The sequence below is a fragment of the Narcine bancroftii genome, chromosome 4 (genome assembly GCF_036971445.1).
Source record: "Narcine bancroftii isolate sNarBan1 chromosome 4, sNarBan1.hap1, whole genome shotgun sequence".
Lineage (NCBI taxonomy): Eukaryota > Metazoa > Chordata > Chondrichthyes > Torpediniformes > Narcinidae > Narcine > Narcine bancroftii.
Window position 1 is genome coordinate 189,096,594 of NC_091472.1, and position 22,873 is coordinate 189,119,466.

General features: G+C 38.8%; 1 protein-coding gene across 3 annotated transcripts in view; it reads right to left on the reverse strand.

The window, feature by feature from the left end:
* tmem120b (transmembrane protein 120B) overlaps positions 1-22,873 on the reverse strand; it is a 62,511-nt gene that overhangs the window by 32,962 nt on the left and 6,676 nt on the right. For 2 of the 3 annotated variants that reach the window (XM_069933287.1, XM_069933289.1), the window contains exons 2-5: positions 13,259-13,377; positions 12,263-12,379; positions 3,200-3,259; positions 950-1,042 (exon numbers count right to left, since the gene is read on the reverse strand). In XM_069933287.1, the coding sequence (XP_069789388.1) occupies positions 950-1,042; positions 3,200-3,259; positions 12,263-12,379; positions 13,259-13,377 (389 nt within the window). The remainder of the gene's footprint in view (positions 1-949; positions 1,043-3,199; positions 3,260-12,262; positions 12,380-13,258; positions 13,378-22,873) is intronic. The other variant, XM_069933288.1, reaches the window with a different exon arrangement.

Genomic DNA, 22,873 nt, shown 5'->3' on the forward strand with positions numbered 1-22,873 from the left:
GGCTCATTTGTGGCTGACAAGTCCGATGCGGGACAGGCAGACACAGTTGCAACCGTATTTATTGAATGGTTCACTAAAACTCCAAACCACTTATGGATCAAGTTTATATCCATCAAGTAAAAATTCAAAGGATAGCAACAGCCCTCTGGCACCTTTTAAGTGGCCATTTTATACAAATGAACCAAGATACAACCAGGCCCAATCCCTTTCATACCATGAATTTTCCTGCAGGAATGTGGATGGCAGCCTAGTCAGCTTCCTTGGCCCAGAATTCTAAGATCAATTTTACTGACTCCATTGGAACTTCATATCACGTCAATTAGTTAGTGTGCAGAAACATGCAATTCATTACAGATCATAAACAGCTGATACTTGAAAACTAGCCACCTCTTTTATACCTGTCCAATGTTTTTATTATGGACTTTAATTTTAAAAAATCATGTTTTACAACATAAACATTGCTTTTTGCATTTATCGAGTTACTTATATATCCAGAGGATCTTCTATTAAAAAAAAACAATTCAATTAAAAGCAAGTTTTTGTTGGTAAGTGTATGCACTCAGCAAAAAATTTAAATCAGAAATGGCCAGTCTTTTTCCATGCACTAGATTGGAAACTTATTCCTTTAACATTTCCTCAGCCTCATTTTGCCCAGAATGGTAGAAAAGAATTTCTTCTCCACGTAGCAAATGCAAAGAATTGAATAGGTTTGAGTGGACACAATTCAGCTTTGTACAAGTAGGAGATTATGATCAAAAACAAGCGATCCCAGAACTGAAAACATTCTGCACAGTAACATGGAATTTATTTTTCCCAATTGCAAGTAAAGCTGATTACTAGGGCATAAGGAAACTTTGAGTGCATCTCGTCAATGCAGAAAGTTTGGACCAAATTAAAAATTTAATTTGCAGTTGCCCTCAAATCAATGATGGACCAAAAAAAGCCTTACCTATTCAGCAGAAACATGCAAGATATTGCACCAAGCAACAAGATAATTGTCAGATAAAGTTTAAATTTTTCATATTCATCTTTGTAAGCAAATCTGTGGAAAAACAAAATGATTAAGATTGCCACTATTTGGAAGGAAAAGAAAATATTTTAATTTTAGTATTCTCCTTCAAATCTGATAAATAAACAGTTTTCAAATTTAAGGCCTCAGATATAGGTTTTGTATAAATTAAAGAGTTTTAAATGACAAAAGCGAACATACATTCAATTGCAAAAATCTAATCAGCAATATTTCAGATCTTTGACATATATATAATTTTGTTAGGAAGGTCTTGGAAGCAATTGTGGCAAGTTTTAAGAATTTAAATTAGGCCTGCTCTTGGATTTTAAAGTTTTAAATTATTTTTGCACTGCAAGCTGCTGAAATAAAACTTTTTTTCTGCAGCAACAGGAACAGATGAGTATGGCAAATAACTATTCATCAACCAAACTGAAGGATTTTGAATTTAATAACAAGAATTAAGAAGAAAAAATAATTGGAATCAGCAAGTTAAATGTCAAGGCACAGGAGCGTGCGTTTTCTTGTAATTAAATATTTAAAATCTACAACCATTGAAACCTGAATAAAAATACATTTAGAACAGTTTCATATTTACTGCCAGAGAAATTGATCAGGAGACATCATTAAATAGGGAACTTGTGATCAAGTCAAAATTTCTTTGGTAGATTTAGTTTATGACATCTGCAAAAGAACAGGAACCAAGTGATGAAAAATCAAGAAAAAAAATTGTATTTCTGTCTCTCAACAGAGCCAGTGGAATTTCAAGCAAAAGAATAGCAATGAATGGCATTGTAAATTATGAGAGCTTGTAACATTCATAAAATAAGACTCCAATATCATAAATTGACCAGCAAAAGATGTTACAGAGTGCATCCTGTAATCTCTAAACTGTATAGAACTAACTAAACATGGTTTTGGTATGAAATAATTTTTTATTTGGTCTAATAGAATTTGAGGAAAATATATTAAAAATTTCTAGGTTTGATTCTCAGTCTGTGTAGAATGATCCAATCTCATCGATGTAATAAATGAATAACTGTAATAAACTCATCACCTAAAAAAAATCAATGTCCATGCTCAAGAAATTCCTTGTCAGAGGAATTGGATAAATTGGTAAAGAAGCTTGAACTCTGGACTAACAATTACACTGAACAACAAATTTTCTTTCCCCCCCACCCCAGCAAAAGGTTCACCTCCTGAATAATAAATTGGGGATTACGATAGATAAGTGGAACACAAAGAGAATTTCAGATTCGCTGTATCACGTAGGAAGTTGGAAAAACATTAAATTAACTCTTACTAAATTTAGCATTTTTAATCGCATAATGATGCTGACACATTGCGTTAGTTCAACTGAACCAAAAATGTTTTGCCCTTGATTGTCATTTGTACTCAGCATCTGATGCATCTCGTGTCAGTGACCAACAAGAGTCAGCCAGCATTGATGGATTCCAGTTGCCCTGATAACGCTTTTCCATGGTTGCAATATCCTGGTGAAACCTTTCACAATATCCTGGAGAAACCTTTCACCATATTCATCACTGACTGCACCAAGATCAGCAGGGAAGAAGTCCAAGTCTGAATTCAAAAATGTATTTTCATTGATTCATGGTTTTGCCTGCTTGATGCAGGTTGTCAATCAGCTGGATGTAGTTTGGTACCTCTGTAGTGGCCAAGAAAATTCTCAACCACATCTTTAAATGCCTTCCATGCATGCCCAGGCCAAAGACAACATTTGCATAGTACCTGCACTGAGAGCTTGTTTGGACTGACAAAAACAGCTTGCTTCATGGGCAATGTATGAGTAGAATTAAAATATGATAGGAAATCACAAAAGTAGGTTATATCTAAAAAATCTGATGGGAAAAATTTAAGGTAATTTTTCATGTTCAGCCGCCCAAAATACACCCAAAAGTGTTCAGGAAGCAAAATCTTCATTGTCCAGTGTTGTAAAGTACAAATGCAGGATTGGAGACCTTTGTGAAACTCTAGTTAAGTATTTCACTGACAGACCAAATCAAAAATAGATTCTTATACAAGATACATAAAATTGGCTGTTTGCAGCCACTGATCAATGCTTTAAAAAAAATGTAAAGAAACTACATTTTGCCGGACAGAAACAAGTGATCAAAATCTTTGGAGAACATGCTAGAGTTGCCAAACACAGATCAAACTTAAAAGCGGTATTACTTAGCCTGCTTGCTGAAAAGAGTTACATTCACATTTCCAAGCACCAGGTTTAAGTACAGCCTAAAAAAAGAGAAAAAAAAAAATGAAATTTTCCAAAGATTCCCAGTCGCTGAATATTTAGCATCACAATCATAAAAGGTGGTTTCGTCGCAAAAGCTCTGTGAGCAATTCACAAAAGTGATGGATACTGGTCACAGTATCACTAAAGTACAGTACAGCTACAGACTGGTCACAGTATCACTAAAGTACAGTAAAGCTACAGACTGTTTTTCTTTAGATATCTTAGTGGAAGTTTAGCATTATTTTCAGTTTAAATTAAACATGCTTGCAGTTTTCCTTATGACAAGCACACAAACTAGGTGCACATGGAAGATATCTAGAGTAAAAACTCCAATTGCAAGATAACTCAAGCTCACCAAACTATTTTTCAAGGCTCCTTGCCAGCCAACATTAACACTTCCAGTTTTATATTAAAGAAAAAAACAGGATTTGGGAATTGTCAGTCTTCAATATACCTTTTGAGCCACTTTCCCCAAACTGCTGCAGTCCTCCTGGTGAAGGTATCTCTATAAAGCTGTTCTGTAGGAAGTTCCAGAAGATAGACCCAGTGACAATGAAGGATAAGGGACCAAGTCAAGATGACATGCAATAAGTCCAATTTGAAGAGAATTTGCATGTGATTTGGGGGGGCTTTGTGCATGAAGCCATCCTTGGTAGTGGAGATCACAGGTATAATCAGAATTTATTGTCATGAACAAGTCATGAAATTCAGTGTTTTGCGGCAGCGTCATAGTCCAAGCATTCATATTATGAATCATATTACAACAATAATATAAAAAATAAAAATAATAGTGCATGAAAAGTAAGGCAGTGTCTTTTGTTCATTGATTATTCAGGAATCTGATGGCAGTGGGGAAGAAGCTGACCTTGTGCCGCTGAGTGCTCGTCTTTAGGCTCCTATACCTCCTTCCTGATGGTAGCAGAGTGAAGAGGCCATGACCTGGTAGGTGAGGATCTTTGAGGACAGAGGCTGCTTTTTTAAGACACCGCCTCATGTGGATGTCCTTGATGGAGTGGAGTCTGGTGCCTATGATGTCGCAGGCCAAGTTACCCTCTGGAGTTTTCCTTGTGCTGAGATTTGGAGCCTCCATACCAGGCAGAGATGCAACCAGCCAGAATGCTCTCCACGGCCCACCTGTAGAAGTTTTCGAGAGTCTTCGGTGACAGACCGAATCTCCTCAAGCACCTCACAAAGTAGAGCTGCTGGCTTTGTGATTGCATCAAACATTGTTGATTTTCAAAGTACTAGGGAGTAGCCTGGTAAGTAAGCCACTGCAATGCTTTTTTTAAAAAAAAGCCCAACACACATGGTAACCACATAGAGGAAATTAATGTTTAGATGATGAATAGGGTATTAATCAAAGTCTGCTCTGCCTTTGATTATTTAAAATAGCTTTTTTTTTGAGAATTATTGGAGCTCCATTCAGGCAAGCGCAAAGTATTCTATCACATTCCTGAGGACCCGTTCTGTACATAGGTGTCAGGAGAGTTTTACCAAGGGATCTTCGGTGTCACATTTGGTCAAATTCTCATTTTGATCAAATGATACCTTTTCTCAAGTATTAAGTCCTGTACCACTTGATCCCTTCAAATATTAACTTACAATCCACCAATTATCACTGTTTTTTTTTTGCCTCTGTGGTTAAATGTGAAAGAAGTTCTTTGGCATAAGTACTTTTCATAACTGCAGGAAACCCCAATGTGTTCACTGTTAATTAAAATATTTTTAAGTGAAGCAATGGTTGTCATATAGGGAGTCATGACTGCTCACTTTAACATCCCTACACTGTATATGTGTGAAAAAGAAAAAGTGTATATCATGGCTAATGTGATTTATGGTGTGAAAAATAAAAAAAATTAAAAAAAAACAAAAAAAAAATCCCTACAACAACAGAGGATGAATACTTTAAATGATTTTGGTTTAGAGCAAAATGTTAGCCACACAATTAAGTACTATCACATCAGTCTTTAGAGTGACCAAAAAAAATTTAAAATGTCATTTATTTAGAGAACACTGTCATTACTGAAAATCCAACATGTATTGCATCACCACAAATGCCTTCAAATTGAATGGTTTGCATGTCAGTAGCTATGAGACAATGCGAGTCTGAGCAGGTATGGACAGAAAGATTTCTTCCGCTAAGGAGCCTCCTTCCTTGAGGGGAAGTGCATTCTTTCCTCTTGCTTGCTTAATTAAAACCATGGGCACTTCCTGTGGAGAATGCACGCATGCATCCAGTCATTCCCAAAATGGGCGGTGCTGCCCTCCTGGAGGCAGTAATGAAAAAGGAGGCAGTCAGGGGTGGTGAGGAAAAAGAAGGCGGTCCAAATGTTTCTGGCAAACTCAGCCTGCAACACTCATCATGAGCTGTCAGGTGAGGAGGGGGTTGGGGTGACTGCTCAGGACGGTGACTGCCTGGGGTGGGTCCACTGGGATGGTGACCAACCATTCGGGTCGGGGATTGCCTGGATGGGACCGTGACCAACCTCTCTGGATGAGGACTGCCCATGTCAGGACCGCTGGGATGACCAAGTGCTTGGGGCGGGGACTGACTGCGTTATATCAAAACCTGAGTGGTTTTTCAGAATAAAATATGGATGCACCACAACAAACAAAGAAAGTGTAGGCAATATAATATAGTGTGAAGACAATGTAGTTACAGGCGACATGTAAATTTACCCTTTTATATTGATAAATAAATTACTTGTGAAATATGTACGCTTGTTTATAGTGTTAGATTAGTTGTGTTTAAATTTGCAGTAGTCCTAATACCAAGAAAGAGGGGTGTGGGTGTGGCCTGAGAGCAAAGGGGGCAGCAGTCCAAAAAAGTTTGGGAACCACTGATTTAATCCACACTGCTAATTCTTGACATATATTCATGTTTCCTTATGACATAAAAGGCAGCCATACAACAGAAGGAGGGGTCAAGTGATGCAAAGGGAGTGAGAGGAAGCAGAACTCCGGAGATCCCAGATCTACAGGAAAATAAGAAAAATATCAAAATAACAACCAAAATACTTACTGGTGACATGGGAAGACACCAAGAACAACAGAATGACAAAGAAAAATAAAACTACAAGCAAGAACAGTTCTGAGACTGAATTGAGGTGGCTCATGGTGGAGAAAATGGCGGGGCCGCTTTGAGGCCCGCCTTAGAAGATGTCACCCAGCCTGTGGAGTCCGCCCTGCAAGAGAGCCGAGGCTGAGGAGGTAACACTTCCCTGGACCAGCAAACAGACAGCAGGAGCAGCATGAAGTGGCTTGGGGAGGGGGGAGGCTCAGGACCCCCTTCCCGTAGCGAGAGCACCAGATCCGGCGTTTTCGTGTCGAGCACAATGCTTGCGCTACAGTTGGTGAGAACAGTGATGGAGAGGCTGGGAAGTGCAGGAGAGGAGTCGAGTTGGGAGGCGGTGAGTCCAAGAAGGTCCAGCATCGGGTCGGGGGACACGATGAGCATTAGCGGCGAGAGCGATGAGGATGGGTACTGCAACAGAGGTGGCAGCAGCAACAATGGAGGGGAGTGCCACAAGGCCGGGAAAAGACTTGCTAGTGAGGGAAAGGAGAAGGAGGGTTGGGAGCCCTCCTTGCAAGATGTACTGGAGGCCTTGGGCCTCATGGAAGATAGACTGTTTCAAGCAGTAGATAAAAGAGCCCAGGACATGACCAAAAAAAATACAAAATGCAAGGTGCCCTCTTAGGTCTAATAGGGAGAATGATAGAAGTTAAAGACAAAGTGGGAGCAAGTGCGACAGGATAAACAGGATAGAAGACAAGCTGGACGTGCTGGTAAGGGAGAGGGAGCATGTCTGGGGAAAATTGGATGCCCTAGACAACTATAGACATAAAAACAACATAAAAATAGTGGGAAGGAGGACTCAGAGGGGAAAATCCCTGCAAACTTCTTTCAGAGCGGGATCCCTGAAAGAGCTGGGCAAAAATATACTGAGAGAAAGGGTGGAGGTGGAGAGGGCACACTGGTCACCCCATCCAAAGCCGGGCCACAGGCAGAAACCTCGTTCGGTCCTGGTAAAGTTGCTACGTTACCAGGGACAGGGAAAAAAATTCTAGGAGCACCAGCAGCCAGTGCAAGAAGGAGGGGTGGTTGATGGAAATAGAGGGTTTTAAGGTATTCTTCTACCCTGATATTAGCCCAGTGCTTTTAAAGCGCAGAAAAGGGTTTGAACTAGTCAAAAGGCTGGTAAAAGAGAAAAGATGTGAATGTGTCCTGAGATATCCAGCCATCCTGAAAGTGGTACTGCCGGGAGGGGGGGGCAAAGGAGTTGGGAAAGGCACAGCAGTTCACTAAGGAATTACCTGTACTCGTGGGGGAGGGGAAAGGGAGGAAGAAAAGCTAAAGTAAAAATGGAGATGAATGTATGACACTGTAAGCTGGCACTGTAAAATGTAAAACATTTTGGTGTAAATATTTGGTTTATGAAAATGCATGTGAAACGAGAAGGAAAAAAAGGGATTTGGGAGTGGGGTGGGGGTAGGGGAGAAAGATGAAAGGGAAAGGTGTGGATCACAAAGGCCGAATATTAGAGGGAAATGGCAATGGCATTGGATAAGTGATTGCTGGGGGTGGGGGTGTGAGGATGAGGGGGATGGAGATGGAAATATGGCAAAGGGTTGAGGTTTGTTGCAGTATTATGTGTTTTTTTTCTTTACCCCTTTTTTTTTTGTCGGGTATTTTTTTCTCTTATCTGTCATTTTTGGTTTTGTTGTCTTTGCTCTTGTTTTATCTTTCCAGGGTTTGTCGTGGGCCCGGCGGGCTGGAGCAGATGGCTGAATGAAAAAGGTTGAATGAATGATGGATATGAGCAGTGAAGGTTTGGGAAAAACAAAAATCTGGGAGTCCCTGGAGTAATGGCAAAGAAATATAAATTACGTTAGTCTTAATGTTAATGCTTGAACGGACAGGTGAAGAGGAAAAGAGTCTCGGCACATATTTAAAAAAAAAGGGAGTTGATCTGGCCTTTCTCTTTAACAGAGCAGAAGCATCAAAAACTAAAAAGGGGATGGGTCAGAGGCAAGAGGGTGGCAATTCTGATAGGGAAGAGTGTTCCAGTGAGAGTGCAGAATGTGATTACAGATAGAACAGGAAGATTTGTAATGGTGCACTGTCAGATATATTCAGAATCCTGGACCTTAGTAAATGTGTATTCCCCCAACTTCGATGGGCTTCAGCCCATTAGAGGGTAGGATCATGGAGGCTGAGTACACAGCAAGACTTCTCTCATACCATTCGCCCTGATGCTAACAATAGAAATGTCAGATAAGCAGAATACAATATACAGATGGCATCTTAATATGTTGCTGTTAAAGAAGCTAGAGTTCTGTAGTTTTGAAAGAGCGCAGATAGATATGTTCTGTGAGACCAACTGTACTTCTCCAGATAAATTTCTCCTCAAATCATATTTGAGAGATCAAATAATTGGATACACCAAAACAGTAAAAAAAAATGGAGGGAGGTGGACGAATTAGAACAGGAAATACTCGACTAGAAAAGTTTTTTTTTAAAAATCTGGTTCACAAGACAAGGTTCACAACACAAGGACCATTATAAGGCTCTAGCAAATAAAAAAAATTGAAATACAATATGCTCCAAACATATAGTATGGAAAAGGCCATAATACAGTCAAAACAAAAATATTATGAATTGGGAGAGAGAGCCAATAAAGTCATCTCTTGGGAGCTGAGGACAGAACAGACCTCAAGGACAATCAATGTGATACAAACTGGGAATGGCAGGATCTTGCACAAGCCAGAAAGAGATTAGTGAGACATTCAGGGAATTCTATAAGGGTTTATATAAATCAGAATTTACAAGGGGGTGGGGCAGGGATCCGATAAGCCAGCGAGTTCCTATCCAAATTAGAGTTACCAAATTTACACTCAGAAGAACAGGAAAGGCTAGATCTTCCCTTCACGGAAGAAAAGATAGGGAAAACATTGAATTCACTGCAGACTAACAAGTCTCCAGGGAAGGATGAGTTTTCACCTGAGTTTTCTAAGGAACTTAACGATTTATTGATTTCTCTCTATATGGAAGTGGTGGACCAGGCAATGGAGACCCATACCCTCCTGGAATCTTTTTTGACAGCAATCATTACGACAATCCTTAACGTCATCTTTTTATAGACCCATTTCACTGCTAAACACAGATTATAAGATACTTGCCAAAACCCTGGCAAATAGATTGGCAAGACATTTCCAAAACCAATAAAGAAAGATCAAGCGGGCTTTGTGCAGAAAAGACAGGCAGTGGATAACATTGGAAGACTGTTGAGTATAATGCATCTGGCGCAAACCAGAAACGTGAGGTTTATCTGTGGTCCTTGATGTGGAAAAGGCATTTGACAAATTGAAGTGGGATTTTCTAATCAAAGTGCTGGAAAAGTTGGGGTTCAGGCCAACTTTTAAAAATTGGATAAGGGTACAGTTACCACGCGCCCAAGGCAAACATTGTGACCAATGGACAAATTTCTCCAGCTTTCCCACTGACAAGATATCAAGTAAACAAGGGTGCCCATTACCTCTTGCCCAGTTCATTCTAGCCATAGAGCTACTGGCTGAAGCCATTGGTATCCAGACAGTAAGGGTTTTAGAATAGGCCAGTAAGAACATAAAATCAATTTATTTGCTGATGACATACTGATATATCTGACAAACCAAATAAACTCGTAGTCCAATCTGCGCTCTACTTTGGAGGACTATGGGGAGATCTCTGGGCATAAGGTCAATTGGGACAAGAGTGAAATCATGCCACTTATAGTCAATATCAAGAAAATAGTAATTTAAATTGGCCATAAAATGGAATCATTTTTCTAGGAGTCAGAATAGACCAAACTTGAATAATTTGTAGAAACTAAATTATACACCCCTCGCTTGGGAGAATTGAGGAGGACCTAAATAGGTGGATATCCCTGCACATAACATTAGTGGGAAGGTTCAACTGTGTTAAAATAAATGTGTTGCCGAGACTTCAATACCTCTTCCAAATACTGCCCGTGGCGTTGCCCCGGGGATTCTTCCAAAGTTTTCTTTCTCGAATAAGGACATTTCTATGGAATAGAAAGGTAGCCAGGGTCTCTATGGAAAAATTGACCTAGGTTTACAGTCTGGGCAGACTACAAATGCCAGGCTTCAAGAAAAATTACCGTCAAGATATATCGCCTCATTACTCGAGGGGGGAGGTGTACCATCCTGGGCATAAATTGACCTGCAAGTGAGAAGGTAGCAGAGGATATTAATTATAAATGGGACCTCAAATTGTTATCAGGAAAAACAGGCAGCCCTATACTAAAACAAAATCTCCATTTGGAATCAAAGTGCGCCTGTCCCAATATACCCAATTCCAAATAGCTTAATACGATTGATGGAGGGTAACAAGATCCTGGACACCTGGTGTCATAATGGGGTCAGGTGTGTGGAGGACTGTTACGAGCGGCGGCAGCTAATATCATTTGAACAATTTAGGAATAAGTATGATTTATTAAATAAGATGTTCCACTGCTACCTTCAGATAAGATCTTTTCTGCAGGACAAGTTAGATCCAACTATAGCCCTACTAGCGTGCAGTGATGTAGAGACCTTGATTCGGAGTGGGAACACAAGGAAATTCATCTCGTTAATGTATTTCTTGCTCCAAGCAGAAGGACCTAAACCAAGCCTTCACAAATCAAGGCAGAGATAGAAGTCGTTATGAGGAATAGTGATTGATGAGCGGTGGTAGTCTGACCTGTGTCGGACCAGCATGACTGCAATCATTAATGCTCAGTACAGGCTGGTGCAATACAATTTCCTACATCAGCTATACCTGATGCCGCAAAAACTGAACAGATATAAATCAGATTATCAGACCAATGCTTCAGATGTGCCATTGCGATAGGAACCTTTGTGCACGCAACATGGACATGTACCAAGGTGAGACCCTTCTGGGTAGAACAGGGACAATCCCTGGGAAAAAAAAATAGGTAAAGAATTCCCATAGGACCCAGAGTTGTTCCTGTTGGGAAATGTAATGAACATAAGACTTATGATGAATCTGTCCAAATTTCAAATCCAATTTGGAATGATCGTATTGGCAGTGGCCAGGAAGTGCATAGCGGTTACCTGGAAGGCCGACTCCTGCTGGAGCATAGTGTGCTGGAACACAGAAATGCAAAGCTGTGTTTCCCTGGCAAAAATTACTTACAGCTTAAGGAAAAAATATGATACTTTTATAAAAATTTGGCAACCATACCTAAATTCCATAGGAGCACAATTATAGGGTGGACCATTGTGCCTTACTGCCCTACCTTCCCCATCTACCCCTCAATTGGAGAGGGAGAGGGGAGTCCACCCCATCCCAACCAGGAAAAGTCAAGAAAAAGAAAACAGCCTGAGCACTGGCCGCCATGACGTGACAAACCCATAAACCTCTGATATATATTTCATACCTTTGCTGTGAATGTCCTGAATGTTGTGTGTAACTGTGGTTGGTTGAATGTTAAATGAGGAGGGCATGGGGGGGGGGGGGGGGTGTGGAGGGAGGGAAGGGGACAGAGAAAGCTTGAACGTCACAAAAAATCTTGCATAAAATTGATAATTATAAATTGTGATCAATATTGAAAATTTCAACATTAACATCGATAATATTGATAACTGCTTGAGTTGAAGTTTGTAAAATCATAAATAAAATATAATTATGTCTATGTTAGCACTTAGACTATCTTCCCTCCCATTTACTTCCCTTACACATTCCCATTAATGTGTCAGATTCTCCTCCCTCTTTCCTATCCATGGGCTAATTTACAGTAGTCAATTAACATATCACCACGCATTTGGGAGTAAGTCATGTAGTCACAGGGAGGACGTGCAAACTCCTCACACACACCACCAGAGGTCAAAACTGAAAGCTGGTTGCTGGAAATATGAACTGCATTATCTGCTGCTTAACTGTGTCACCTACATTTATAGATATATTCTTTTAAAGATTCTTGTTGTGGGAAAAAGCATACCCATTTTTTTTCGGTAAAAATGCTTCCATATCAAAGAAAACATTGCGCCGCTCTTTGATATCATTATTAATTCTCTGTATGGCTTCAATTTCTTCTGCATCAGCATAAAGTTTACATCTGTGTGGAAAAACAAAATTCATAAGATTATGAGTTATTAAGTGGACAATGTTTGGCCTTACTCCAACTTTTTTAAAAATTACTCAGATCTGTTAAAATATCAAAACTTTTTCTGAAGGATAAATAGAGGGGTGGGGCTAAGTGAGTGTTGATGATAGACAATTTCTGTCAATTATGCCACAAACTTTTTTTCTCCCCTGAACCCTTTAACTTGGGGGGAAAAGTGATAAAATATGCTGGCAGTCTAATTTGTAACAAGACATGAGAAACTGTATCTTGAGCCTCTGAACAAACAGAATCTGCAATATATAATCGGGGCTGCACGGTTAGCGTAGCAGATTCTATGTTCTTCCCGAGTCTACGTGGGTTTCCTCCAAATGTTTTGGTTTCCTCCCACCCTTCAAAATGTACTGGGAGTGCAAATCAATTGGGTATAATTGGGCAGCATGCACTTGTGGGCTGAAAGGGCCTGTTACCTTGCTACATGTCTAAATTTAATTTACTATAAATTTAAACCTCCTGATTCAACAAGATTAAAAGGATTAGATGAAAATTCCCACAGTGGGTGAATTATGATAACAAGTTCAACACAAAGTTTTTAAAAAATGAAACAATTGGATCAAAAGACAAATCCAAAATTTAAAAAACATTCACTAATTCTATAATTAAAAGCAAACTATGTTCTTAATTGCCATACCAAACATTTTATGGCCAAATAATCCTGCAAAGCCAGCAAGTTTTAAAAAAATACAAGCAGTGTAAGGATTTATAACAGTAGAAATAAGCAAGTCTGGTATCAATCCTGATACCATCAATTATCAAGAAAAACAAGTAGGAATGGGAACTAGGGATTTAGATGCATGTCATTAATTTTCTTACCTTCGGAGACTGCACGCAAGGTCTTTTAGTCTTCGTTTTTGTTTACTTACGGAGTTGCTACATTTAGTCTGAAGATTCGTTAGTTCGTCAAGTTTTTGTCTATACAATTTGTGAGTTTCCTATGATGGACCAAAAAAAAATCTACAAATTGATCTAGAAAACAAAAGGCAAGGTTGCATATAACAAATACAATGGCAGCCAAAATAAGGGCATTGAAGCAAATCATTTGACAAACCAACCAGTTGCAAGTGAGCAAAATTAATTTTTGTGCATAACTTTAGTTCATCTTCTGTTTATTTTTGGGGAAACTCAGCGATTCTTTTCGAGTTTTTCTCATCTTCTGTGCAAATTGAATTCCTTTGCTCTACCCAGTCATCAGATATTCATTGACAACACCAAGTAAACCAAAGATTTTTCTTTGGGGTGGGGGTGGGGAAAGAAATAATATTAGCCATGCATTAGTCTTTAAATTATTTGGTCAACTTAATGCATTTTTTTTTAAAGTGTTGAACTGTAAATTGCTATAGAACTAGATGAGGATCATTAGATTTGTTACTCATTTTTCCCTCTCTGAAAAACCAAACTCCTTCCACATTTCCAATGATTTAGCTCAGAGGTGCTTATAGGTTTCTTCAAGTTTAAAGAAACTCCTTATTCATCTAAACTACTTTTACATTTATCAAAATTGGATATTAAGCATAACCCTTCAAGATACTAATTACTTCTGAAGATATATTACCACAATCTTGTTTGGTTGAAATTAGAGACATTTTGGTGAAGATCATAAATGCAAAAACTCCATGATCAATCCATGATGTCATTATCAAAATGCCAAAAGCAGGTTTTAGATTGTTTTTTGAATGCTGGGAGGAGAGATGCAACAAGAACATAGATAAAATTTCTTACTTTTTAGAGGACATTTTTGGGGGCTCTGGGCTTAACTGGCAAGATGTACCATTTATTGTAGTTTCCTAAATTAACCAGAGGTGGCAATCAGCCCCTTTGGGAACTGCTGCAGTTCCACCAATTAAAGTATTCCAACAATGCATTGAGGTAGGGAGGAACAATAAAGAAACAGAAATATAATTAATATGCAGTCATGGTGACAGGCAACTTGGAGGGGATGCTGCAGGTGGTCCCATTATTGTATGTTGCCCTTATTTTTAATGGCAGGAATCAAAGTTAGGGAGGTGCTGTAGTGAATAGCTAAAGTGTATTTTTTAGATGGTAAACACTGCAGCCACATTGCACCAAAGGTGGAAGGATTGGAGGGTACCAAAGCAATCTGCTTTATTCTGGTGATTGGAGCCAGGTATCGGAGCTGGAATTTGAGAGGATGATGAGGGCAAGAAGGGTTTTCGAAGGACCTCGAGCGCTAAAGCCTTCCTCATTCCTGGTCAGCAAAACCAAAGAAATTATTGTGGACTTCAGGAAGATGTCAGGGGAACTTGAACAGTCCTCATCGAGGGCTCAGTAGTGGGAAGGGTCAAGAATTTATCCTGGAGCCTCCATGTTGATGCAGTTACAAAGAAGGCTTGCCAGCGGCTGTACTTTGTGAGGTGTCTGAGAGATTCGGTATGTCTCTGAAGATTCTCGTAAACTTCTACAGGTGTACCGTGGATAGCATTCTGGCTGGTTGCATCACTGCATGGTATGGAGGTGCCAACTCTCAGGACAAGATTAAACTCCAGAAGGTTATTAACATGACCTGTGACACCACAGGCACCAGAATTCACTCCATTGAGAACATCTACATGAGGCGGTGTTTTAAAAAAGCAGCCTCTATCCTCAAACATCCCCACTACCCAGGCTATGCCCTGTTCACTCTGCTACCATCGGGGAAAAGGTACAGGATCCTAAAGATGAGCACTCAACAGCACAAGGACAGTGTTACGAGTCCAGAAAACCCAAAACCTAGCAGCAATAGAAATTCACTAAGACAAATGGTTACTTAAACAAAAGTTACTTTTAATTTTCTTGAAATATAAAAACAGGATCAAACTTTAACTCATTACTATTAACTTAACACCCTTCTAATTCTAAGCTTATGTGTATATGTTCAGGAAAGTTCTTTGATTCACAGTCCAATCTCACTTCTCACTCCTCCAAGTTCACTGGTATCAAGCAATTCTAATACGTGCACAGAATTTAACATTTCTGAATCTTCACCAGGCTTTGGTGCTTAAATGGTTACTGCTCAGGAAGGTTCTAGTTGGATTCAGAGAGATACTTGTTGCTCGTTGAACCGTCACAAACTGATTTCCTCCAATCTTGCTGAAGAAACTTGCTCCATTATGGGTTTTCCAAATGATAACTCAGAGTTCCTCTTGTTTCCTTTATTTCACGAGAAACACTCTCGCCAGCCATTTCCTCTTGTAAGGACCTCTAGGGTTTTTCAACAGGCTGAACTCAGAACTCACAACCCATCTTCAAAATGGGGTTTTAAGGTTTGCCGGAAGGTATGGAAGATCAAGATCCTCTTCATTTTTTTACGGAATGGATCCCACAAATATTGAGACAAGAATTTTTCTCTGGAGGCTTGGTATTGGAAAGAGCTCACAGAGCCTTAAGAAGAAGACCTCCGCCTGATCAATCACCGAGACCCGTGATAATTCGATGCTTGAATTATTTGGACAGAGAAATGATACTTCGTCTAACAGTGCAAAATGCGAGACAACGACAAGCTCCGTTAATGATTCAGAATAGTAGAGTTTTTTTTTATCCCGATTTGAGTCAAGAGGTTACTCAACGTCGGCGTTGATTTAATCCAGTTAAAGAAGTTTTATGGCGTAAAGGCTATAAGTCTACTTTACGTTATCCGGCAGTGTTGAAGGTGTTTTGTGGAGACTTTCAATCTCGGTTTTTTGAGAATGAGCATGAAGCAATGATTTTTGCTGATTTGTTGCCAGATGTATGAGGATCAAGACGTAGTCCACCATTGTCTCCTAAAGAAAAATCTGGTTGCTCTGGAAATGGAAGAAATGGTAGAAATAGAAGAAATGGGAATGGAAAGAGTCCAACTTCTCTTGAAATGAAGTCACCGAGTCTGCAATCTTTTGGATGAATAGAAGAACCTTTTTATTTTTACTTTCTTTTTATGTCATTATGATATCTTGTTGTTAGTTTTTGTTTGGCTGGGGAGGGAGAGATTTGCTCTATGTTCTATTAGTCATCAGCCATAGGTGGGTGATCCACACCCAAGTGTTGTTTAGGGATTACTACCTTTTGGTAGTTTTTTTGGGGTTTTTTTTTCTTTCTTTTTTTTTATTTTATTTTTTTTAGACTTTAATTTGTGGTTTCTTTTTCTCCTATTGGAGGGCCTATTTACGTTGATCTGAGTTTTTATATATTGATATTATTAGTTCTCAGTTACATTAGTAGGTATGTCAAAGTTGAAGTTTGCTACTTTTAATGTTCGAGGTTTAAACAGTCCGATTAAGCGTAAATGTATTTTGGCGTATATTAAGAAAATGAAAATTGATATCGCTTTTTTTACAAGAAACACATTTGAATGTCAAAGAAAGTATGAAATTGAAAAGGGATTGGGTAGGACATGTATATTACATAATCAGAGTTTATTACACTGGAGATTAAAAGGAGTGGAAAATTTGGGAGATTATTTTAAAGACGGTAAATTTTTATCTTTTGATCAGATGAGGGATAGTTATGGTATTGATAAGAATTCTTTGTTTCTTTATTATCAAATTCAATCTTTGGTAAAGCATGTGTTTGGTAGAGATATGATTTTACCTGAAATGACTAAATTTGAGACTTTTCTTATGAAGGTACCAGAGAAGGGATAAATTTCAGTTATGTATCAAATATTACAGGATGGTATGGATAAAAAGGGTTGGGATAAATCTAAAGGTAAATGGGAAGTGGAGATTGGTTTTATTTTTTCCGAGGATGATTGGTCAGATATTTGTTATGATAGTGTAACTAGACTGATAAATGCACGTTATGCAATGATTAATTATAATTTTTTTACATCAACTATACTTAACACCTGAAAAACTAAAAAAATGTTTTTTATGACTCAGATTTGTGTTTTAGATGTGGTAATGCGGTTGGAACTTTTTTTCATGTGGTTTTGTCATGTATAAATAAACAATCTTTTTGGAAAAAAATTCAATTGTTTTTAGAATACCTGTATAAGATTAAAATACCTTTAGACCCGACGGTATTTTTATTTTTATTGTCCCGCATCGGACTTGTCAGCCACAAACGAGCCTGCAGCTGACGTGGACTTTTTACCCCCTCCATAAATCTTCGTCCGCGAAGCCAAGCCAAAGAAGAAAGAAGATTTTTATTGGGTAGTTTGCAACCTTTGAAAGGTTTGGGATTAGATAAATTTCAACTTGCTTTTGTATATTTAGCATTATCTGTAGCGAAAAACTGTATTGCTAGTACGTGGAAGGATATGAATATGATTGATATTAATAGGTGGCATAATGAGATGAAATATTGTTTAATAATGGAAAAAATTACGTTTCACATGATCATTAAATTTTTTTTCTTCATAAGTGGTTGTTATATTCAGAATATTTACATTTTGATTTACATTGATTAGATTTTAATATGTATGCTTCATTTTTCTTTTTTTTTCTCTTTTTTTTCCATGGCTCTCCTCAGGAGAGTTGGCTGAAGGGGGGAGGGGGGGCGGGTTTCTCTTTTTTCTTTTATATAAAATATAAAATGTAATGTTCATGATATGTTACTTATTTTATTACCTGTATCTTGAGTGAATAAATAAAGATTTTAAAAAATGGGGTTTTAACAAGCCTGCCAGCTTATCATGTTGCAGCCTTAAAAGCCACTGCAGAACTCAATTCTCTCTCTCTCTCAAAAAGAGAAATCCTGTTTGGTCTTTTCTCTCTCTGCTTGCAAAACCACAAGACCCCTCTTAGAACAGCAAACTGCAACCAGATTTCCAGCACTGGAATCAGTTTCCTGTGGCTGGCCATCTGTTGCTTTAAAAACAATAGTCAATTTACTCCAAAGCATCAGTCCAATTAACACCTACTTGTGAAGTCTCCATAGGTATTCTTCTAAGTTTCTGTAAAGTCACTGTGGACATGAAATGTCTCTTTCAACAAAGCTCTTACATTTTACAGATGTGTTTTGTAAGTATCTGTTTGTGAAGTGACCTACACTAAACCCCCACAATCTCTTTTAAAGACATATTAATATATAATATAAAATATAAATACCCTGTAACAACAGCTTCTTCCCCACTGTTGTCAGATTCCTGGGTAATAAATGAACTTACTTTTCATGCACTATTATTTTAATTTTTTTAAGGTAATATTGTAAAATGTTTATAATATGAATGTTTACACTCTGGTGCTGCTCCAAAACTCTGAATTTCATGACTTGTTCATGGCAATAAATTCTGATTATGTCGGGAGGTTTGAATCTGGAGCTCAGGTTGCCTATGGATTAAACAGAGTGGCTGCAGAGGCTTCAGGTGCACTGGAGGCAAAAGAGCAAAACAATAGACACTCAGTGACTCTTTTGCTTCTCTTTCTCTTGTATGGCAAGTGGCACCAGGCAACACTATTGCAACTCTGTCAATTTCAAGTAATTTTACATTTTGTATTATTACAGTAGATGACAATAAAGGAATCTGGAATCCCTATCAGAACTATGCTTCTCTAGATCAGCCATCCTCATTCTTTTTTTTGGCTATGGTCCTCTTTGGACTCTGGTCGAAGTTTATGGACCCTCCCTTCCCGGTGAAGCAGTCAAGTTTTGTTTTTTTCTGTACTTCTCTTCTACTGACAACATTTTTTAAAACGTTACGCGAGGTAAAAAGAAAACAAGGCTTCTACTCAAGCGTGCTATGAGCCCCCCATTGGGGCTGCATGACCCTAGTTGAGAATGGCTGCTCTAGATGGAGTAAGTACTATGATGAGTTTATCCCATGTGGAGAGGATTTAGATTCTCAAGTCTCTCACTGCAGGATGCTTCAACTTGTTCTTGTCGTCACTCTCATAGGCAAACAGCTGGCCCAGTCAAGTTTCTGCTCAATGGTGATCCCCAGCAGTTTAACTGTAGGAGACTCAAAGATTAGGCCACATAATATCAAAAGATGGATAGGTAGATTCTCTCTTATTAGAAATGGTTATTGCTCGACACTTGTGTATGCATGTTATTTATCAGTCCATGAGTGAATATTGTCCAGGTCTTGTAGTATGCTTCATTTTCTAAAGAATTGCAAATGGGTTTGTACATTGTGTGAACATCCTAGTTCAGACATCATTGATGAAACAGCCTCAAATGGTTGGGCCTTGTACAGTAAAACAGGAATAATCAGGTACCATCAGAACTTTGTTGGTGTCAGACCTACAGATTTTTTATATTACTGGATATTACTTCTATTAATACTGATTTTTAAAGAAAGCCCTTTCTGGGGCTAGGACTGACAGCCACAACCACCTTTCATTGTGCAAAGTACAATTCCTATTATTCATTCTCTCTTTGATCCCCTTTAACCATGATGTCAAATTCTATTAATACTCTATCTATAAATTTGCAGATGGAACCACTTTCATAAGCCAGAATAATGATGAATTGGAATGTAGAAGGAAGATCAAGGGACTAATGGGTTGGTGTCAGGGCAACAACTTTTCCCTCAACGTCAGTAAGAACAAAGAGCTGATGATGGACTTCATGAAGAGGGTTGGAGCTCACTCCTCTGTCCACATTAACGGCTTTGTGATGGAGGTAGTAGACTGCTTTTGGATCCTAGGAGTAAACTCCATCTCCACCGATCTGTACTGGTCCAACCATGCTGATGTGATGGCCAAGAAAGCACACCAGTGTGTTGGAACCAAGGGGTTAAGTAATCATGGAAAATATGCCTATGTACTATTCATTATGTATTCATTAATCCATTACTATATAACAATTTACTATTTACTTCAATTATACTGTTTAAGGGAAATATTAATGCAATTAAGTAACAGTCACAGTATGTAGAAAAGTTGGCTGATTATAGTATGTGTAGAATTTGCTGCCTCCAAATACAAAGAGAGAAAATACTTTCATCCCCAAGGTTACACTGCTAATTGTAAAGCACAAGACCGGAGAGAAAACATCAAAAACACACATGGGAATAACAGGATAGCAGATAGGAGAAGTTAGACAAGATGAGGTTGGAGGAACCATAGGGTCAGTGATTTATTCTGAAACAGGCCAAGGACAGGAAGATAAGTGTATTGCAAGGATAAGTGATAAGAGTACCATGACTGAGAATGTCAGAGACAAACAAAATGGATAAACCAATTTAGTAGGAATGATAAGTCATAAGGGTACACGGGAGATGTTGATTAGAACAGAAGACTATGGCCAGACGAGAACAAAGAAATAATTAGAAATATCTGGTATGAATTGACTTCTGATCAAAACAACAGGATGTTCTGGCCTTGGGGATTAAGATAGGAGGTCTACACCATAGATAATTGCAGAGCAGGAAATTGCTTGAGATAAATTTTATGCAATGAGTCTATCAAAGAAAGCCAACTCTTGGTCAATGTAACAATGTTGATCTATATAAACAGAAGAGACTGGACAGTAGGAGTCAGTCTTGGAGAATAGCTCACCGAGCAGGTGACCTATGAACTAACGACTGAACCAGAGCTCTGTTAAGCTTTATTCTTGTACTATGTAATAAATTGATTATGAAACCGAATACCTTCTCCTATCACTTCATTCAACGAGCACGCTGGACTCAGACAACACATAGACCAAATTGAGGGTAGGGTAAAGCCAGAGTCCGACAAGTGCTTCGGCAGAAGCCAGAGGAAATTTAACATGTCACCTGCATCCCTCAAAAAACATCTTGAAAGTATCCTGTCAGATGCACCACTGTGTAGTATAGGAACTGCTCTGCCCAAAACTACAAGAAACTGCAGAGTTGTGAACACAGCTCAGACCATCACACAAATATCCCCTTCATCAATACTTCCCACTGGCTCTGAAAAGGAGCCAACATATTAAAAGACTGCACTCTCTTCACCATTCTCCCATATTGAAGAACATTCACAAATGCAAAAACATGCATCAACTGATTCAAGGACAGTTCTGGTCTCACTATTACACTGGACAATGAAGATTTTTCTTCCTGAACGCTTTTAGCAGTATTTTATTGATTTTGAACTGCATATTACAAAAATCACCTTAAACCTTTCCCATCACGTACTGTATTCTTTTTTAGATACAACCTATTTTTGTGGTTTCCTGTGTTACTAGCCCAGAGGACCCCAAAACCCAGCAGCAATAGATATTCACTAAGACAAATAGTTACTTAAACAAAAGTTGCTTTTAATTATCTTTAAACATGAAAACAGAATCACACTTTAACTTATCACTATTTACTTAACTAACCTAACTTAACCCCCTTCTAATTCTAAGCACATGTGTATGTAATGTGTGTGTAAGTTCAGAAATGTTCTTTGATTCACAGTCCAATCTTACTTCTCATTCCTCCAAGTTCACTGGTTGCAGGAAATTCTTATACTGTGCACAGAATTTAACATTTATAAAGATCACCAGGCTTTGGTGCTTGAAAGGTAAATGGTTACCGCTCAGGAAGGTTCTTGTTGGTTTTCAGAGAGAGAATTGTTGTACGCTGATTATTTCATCAGCCACTTCAGTGTCTTGCTGAAGAAACTTGCCCCCTTCAGGGTTCTCCAGATGATAACCTCTTTCTTTCAGGTCACCACAGAGTGTCTTTTTGTTTCTCTTATTCCAAGTGTAACATTAGACAGCTCGTCTTCTCCACAAGGGCTTTGACCAGGCTGAACTAAGCACTCACAACCCGTCTTCCAAATAGGGTTTTCCATGAGCTTGCCAGCTTGTCCTGTTCTAGTTCCAGTTGCTGCTGCTGACTGTAAAACAGATCTCTGTCTCTCTCTCTCTCTCTCACACAGAGAGAAATCCTGTTTGACTCTCTCTGCTTGCAAAACCACATGTCCCTCTTAGAACAGCAAGTTCCACTCCAGGTTGTGGCTCTGACAAGCTCTTTCATCTGTTGCCTTTATGTAAACAACAATCCATTAGTGAAATCTCTTGGGCACTCTCCAAAGCTTTTGCAAAGACTATTAGCCCCAACATGTCTAGCATGAGGAGATCTCCAGTATTTTAAATAAGATCTGTTTTAAAGTGTTTGTATGTGACCTACACTAACAAACCTGCCCAATTTATCTCACAAAAAATATCTATATTCTGTCACACCTGTTATATTTTAAGTCCACCAGAATATTGCCCATAAAGCAAGCTGTTTTGATCAGTCCATGCACTCAATGCAGGTGTCTTAGGCCTGAGCATGCATGGAAGGCATTTAAAAATGTTGTTGAGAATTTTCTTGGCAATGACAGAGCATCAAACAACACTTCAGCTGATTGACAACATGCTTCAAGCAAGCAAAAACATGAAGTGCAACGTGTCATTGAAAATCATTCTCTGCATTTGCACTTGGATGTCTTCCCTGCTGATCTTGGTGCAGTCAGTTACAATCATGGTGAAAGGTTTCACCAGGACATTGCAACCATGGAAAAGCAGCATCAGGGCAATTGGAATCCATCAATGCTGGCCAACTTTTGGGGAGGAGTC